Here is a 5000-nt window from a genome sequence, read left to right as displayed (position 1 = left end):
AGGAGAGCCGGAGGAGACGACGGAGAGAGAGAGAGAGAAGAGAAAGAAGAAGAAGAAAGAAAGAAAAAGACAGGACAAGACAAGCACAACCGAATTAAAGAACACAGAAAGAGGAGGAGGAACCGAGAGAAAGAGAGAGCGAGAGAGAGAGAAAAAACCGAAAGAGAAGAAAGAGAGAGAGTAGAAAGAACAAGAAAGAGAAAGAAAGAGAGAGAGAGAAAGAAAAAAGACGAGAAAGAAAGAGAGAAAGAGAGAGAGAGAGTGACGCAAGTAGAGACCCGAGAGAGAGAGGCAAAGAAAACGAAAGGGAAAGCAAGATAAAAAAGAAAGATAGGAAGGGGGAAAGAGGAGAGAGAGGGAGAGAAGAAAAGAGAGAGGGAAGGAGGGAGAGAGAGAGAGAGAGAGAGGAGGGAGAGAGGAGAGAGAGAGGAGAGAAGAGAGAAAAGAGAGAGAGAGAGAAAAGAGAGAGAGAGGAAAGAAGAGAAGAGAAAAATAAGAAGAGGCGGGGGCGAAAAAAAGAAAAAGAAAAAGTGTGAGAAAGAGAGAGAAAGAGGGAAAGAAAGAGAGAGAGAGAGAGAGAGAGAGGAGAGAGAGAGAGAGAGCAACGCGCGAGAAGAGGACCAGATAGAGAGAGAGAGACCCCCCGTCAACCCCCCGCCCGACCGCCAGAGTGTACCCCCCCTACCGCCCCCCCCTCCCGAGAGGACCCCCCCCACCCCCTCGAGAGAGAGTTGAGAGAGAGACCCAGAGAGAGGGGAGAGAGAGAGAGAAAGAGAGGAAGAGAGGGAGAAAGAGAGAGGAGAAAAAGAGAAAGGGGAGAGAGAGAGAGAGAGAAGAGAGAGAGAAGAGAGAGACGCGAGGACCCCCCGCCTCGGCAGAGAGAGAGAGAGATCGACCCCGTCGAGACCAGCCGGTGGAGAGAGAAAGCGAGGGAATAGAGAGAGAAAAGCCCCCCTGGAGACAAAAAAGCGGAAAGAGAGAGAAAGCGAAGTATCCCGTGGCCAATGCCGCAGGAGAAACAGGCCGAGGGAGGTCGTGGCCAGCGCATGGAAGATAAATGCTCGGGACTCAACAGGTGAGGGGATGCCTCGCGATCAAAAGTGACAACGAGAGACGGCACGAGGAGAGACGAGAGAAAGAGAGAAAAAGAGAGGAGAGAGAGAGAGAGAGAGAGAGAGAGAGAGGAAACGAAAATGAAAGAAGAAAGAAAGAAAGAAGAAAGAAAGAAAGAAAGAAGAAAGAGAGAGAGAGACAACAGGAACGAGAGAGACGAGTCTGAGAGAGAGAGAGAGAGAGAGAGAGAGAGAGAGAGAGAGAGAGAGAGAGAGAGAGAGAGAGAGAGAGAGAGAGAGAGAGAGAAAGAGAAAGAGAAAGAGAAAGAGAAACAGAAGGAGAAAGAGAGAGAAAGAGAAAGAGAAACAGAAGGAGAAAGAGAAACAGAAGGAGAAAGAGAGAGAAAGAGAAAGAGAGAGAAAGAGAGAGAAAGAGAAAGAGAGAGAAAGAGAGAGAAAGAGAAAGAGAGAGAGAGAAGGTAAGAGAAAAAAAGAAAGAGAGATACGGAAAGGGGGGGACCTACTATCATACCTGATGTGCATATATAGTGTCATAGATAAGAGTCCATGCCACACCAGCAGCATACAAAGGCAAGCAAACAGCCCAGTCACATGTGCCCCGGACTGATGCCCAACCTAGTAGAGCACCCCAGTTGAAGGTGAATCCAAGCATGAGTTGTGGCCAGTAGGTCACACGTTTCATGAGAGGGTAGAGCACAATTAGACCTAAAGAATAGGAAAATATATTAATTTTTCAAGAAAATCATTCTACTAAATCTTTTGAAAAGCCTTTCAATATTTAAACTAAAATTCTGTAAAATACTAATGGTACTCTTCTACGAAGACCTAACTAAAACCCTGGGAAACTTACACCATCCCAACTACTTACCTCAAGCAGAAGAGTAATTACACAATCCATCAATATGCCGTATCAAAGTGACCCAAATTAGTACTACAATGAGCTGCACATTTTATAAGCATATATGTCACATTTTGTGCCCTTGAGAGTGTGAGCAGGTGGTGTAATGTGATACTAATTAGGGAGTGCAATATCTGAATCAGATGGCCAAAATCACCATGTTTGAGTTATATGTATTTATGGTACCCCTTGGCTTTCAATTTCCAATATGTTAGAAAAAGAAAATTGGGGTAAATTGGTAGATTTAGGGTTTGTTATTCTTTCAGTAAATGCTTAATAAAAGATTTGCTTGTCTTGTCCCCAGGACAAACACTAGTGTCACCTGTGAGGCACCCCAGATGAGTTTTATTTCAGACCAAGGGAGCTTCACTTGATATATCATGACCTTGTGTGTTCATTATAATACTAGAACCATATTTGTTTTTGCCATTTTCTGTGCTTTACTATGTGACAGTGTTAATCAAAGTTGTAGTAGACTAAAATTGCATTGTGGGTTCCATATCAGCTGTTCTTTAAACTCAGTGGGAGTACTAGTTTTATGGGAGGACAAAAAGTATCTTTCCTAGTGAAAATAAATTAAGAAATGGAGAAGAGGATGGAGACCTGTACTGCAGAAAACAGCCATACTGACACAGGGTCACACACTGTAGATGCTGCACATGATCTGGATCACCTTCCTCTTGTCATTTTGCCTGCACATTCTACATTGCCAAAACTTAGGAACCAGAGGTTAGCATATTGCTGATCCACTCTCCCCTTACATCTGACAAATACTGGCACCTAAATGATGCCACCTGTTGTCAGGCCAAAAGCTTGTTTGGCATGTCAAGTTTCTATCTGTCCCCAATGAGTTAAGAAGTAAAGCCTGGGATGGGCATCATAAGATGTTATGTGTACTTTCTATTATTTTTTAGAGTTTCAGTATGATACATAAGGTTATATAGGGAATAATAGCACTGTGATAATAATAGCAATCGATATGATGTCCTAGTTAAACAACTGAAGGAATAAATAGATTGCAATTTCAACAAAATGAAAAATGCATTACAAAAGTGATTCCTCCCCATGAAACATGCCTACCAAGGAAGGGTTAACTATATCTTTCTTTTTTCTTTTATTCATGAAAAATTGCTTTACTTCCCTTTAGACCCATTAACATATATAAAAACCTGGAAAAAAAAAAATCCCAGTATACTGAGTGATGTACTTGGCTACAATGGGTCATGATTATCATCAAAATAGATCAACACTAAAGGAAATAAGAGTTAACCCATTGCATACATGTATCTTGACATACATGTCATCACTGATCAGACCTAAAAGACAGGTGTCAATGGGCAAATGACATGACATAGGGATTTGCTCACAGTTGAAGCGCACACACAGTCATGAAGTATTATGGCTGTAATGGCATTAGCTCCAGAGCTACAGGGTTTCAAAGTCAGCCTAAACCCACATTTTATGATGGAATTATGGAAAAATATTGTTTGGGCTAGTCTGCGCTACCTAGAGGAAGGAGAAAACACTTTCCCTGTCCCTCAAATATTTAGTCGGTGCCACTAGTGTTGTAGACTGCCCGTCCTGACAACCATTTAGGTCATTAGGCACCCCATCTGCAATGGGTTATATTTTTTATAATATATTTTAAAACTTATCTCCTTTTACTACTTACCTAAGGAACTAGCTCCAAGAAGTACAGAGTACCAATTAAGTTGAAGTAGTATCAGACACCCAATACTAAGCTGTAAACTCAGGAACACCAGTGCATCAAACAAAGTGAGAACTCCACTGGCAAGCGGGCGTGCAGCAGTTCTGGCCACCTGTAAAGAGAATGCACCTTTCATTTACAAATAAGAACAAAAATAAGTGTAAGTGTTCCTCTGAATAAAATAAATTCTCAATAACAACGGACAACATGCAATTCCAATGAGAACTAATAATCAATAGAAAGTAATCTGGTAAATATTGTTTTTCATATGAGCTATTGTATAGAAGTAATTGCAATTGATACAGTACATCACAAATTAGAGGCACAGCAATATAGATACAAGGCCATCACTGTCAGCCTTCACTTTCTTCTGTGGGATCTAACCTTTAACCTCTTGAACACGATGATGCGTATACTGCATCCTTGCAACACTCATGACATATCCGAGGACGTGCATAATGCGCCATGGCCGAGTTGTGTTGACTTTAGTATTTTTTTCTTCCAGATACTGTATGAGATCTTTCAGAATGTAGGTAGTATATGATACAATGGCTTACCTGAATTTCATTATTATTACATAGGAGGTAATTCTCTTATACCAGGGGAGGTACGGATGTGCCCTACTAGCAATATATTCTATGTTTTCTTTATGGAAGATTATGTAAAAATATAAAACTTATTATGATTAGTTTACCATACTACTTCAACTGTTTTCTTTTGTCCTCTGGGTCATTGCGGTCTCTCACCAAAGTCACTCTTCTCATCCTCCTCCCAACCCAAGTAAATAACTTGTCATATGCACAGAGGGAAGAGGTTGATCATGCATATATTTAATATATAGTACATGATGATTATGTTGAGGTTTTGGCTTAAAAATTATTATATTTAATAGCGACGTTAAAATTTGGCCTGCACCGGTATCCTGGATTCAGCATGGGGACGTGTTTTCTACTGTTCGGAGTGAAGGGGTTAAAGAAAATTATGCTAAGCTCGTAAAATTACAGTTCTGAGTGATAGTCAAAGAACCACACATTAATAAATCTTGGAAAAAATTAACTTTAGTGAATCATAATTCAAATACTTAAAAATGTACCTACTGAACACTTACATAACTTTCATATAAATGATTTACTATATATGGATAATCTGACAGAAAGACTCACAACTACACACTAAAAACATGAAACATGAAATTATAACCTATATTTTCATTACAATGTTTTACTTATATTACATTATTAGTTATGGCTGTACTACATGAACAGTATTTTTTGTTAATAAGTTATGAGAAATCAAAAATATTCTAAGCGTGAATAAAACA

At 40.1% G+C, this 5000-nt stretch overlaps 1 protein-coding gene across 6 annotated transcripts in view; it reads right to left on the bottom strand.

Moving 5' to 3' along the window:
• The window catches only part of Coq2 (ubiquinone biosynthesis protein COQ2, mitochondrial), a 21382-nt gene that overhangs the window by 6876 nt on the left and 9506 nt on the right, over positions 1–5000 (bottom strand). For all 6 annotated transcript variants that reach the window (XM_043011006.2, XM_086552059.1, XM_086552058.1 and 3 more), the window contains exons 3-4: positions 3644–3791; positions 1585–1778 (exon numbers count right to left, since the gene is read on the bottom strand). In XM_043011006.2, coding sequence (XP_042866940.1) covers positions 1585–1778; positions 3644–3791 — 342 coding nt within the window. The remainder of the gene's footprint in view (positions 1–1584; positions 1779–3643; positions 3792–5000) is intronic.

Source organism: Penaeus japonicus, unplaced genomic scaffold (genome assembly GCF_977035675.1).
Source record: "Penaeus japonicus unplaced genomic scaffold, GWHDUDI00000001_assembly GWHDUDI00000026, whole genome shotgun sequence".
In the NCBI taxonomy this organism is placed as follows: Eukaryota; Metazoa; Arthropoda; class Malacostraca; order Decapoda; family Penaeidae; genus Penaeus; species Penaeus japonicus.
Note: the sequence above shows the minus strand (reverse complement) of the source record. Positions and strands in the feature narration are given on the sequence as shown.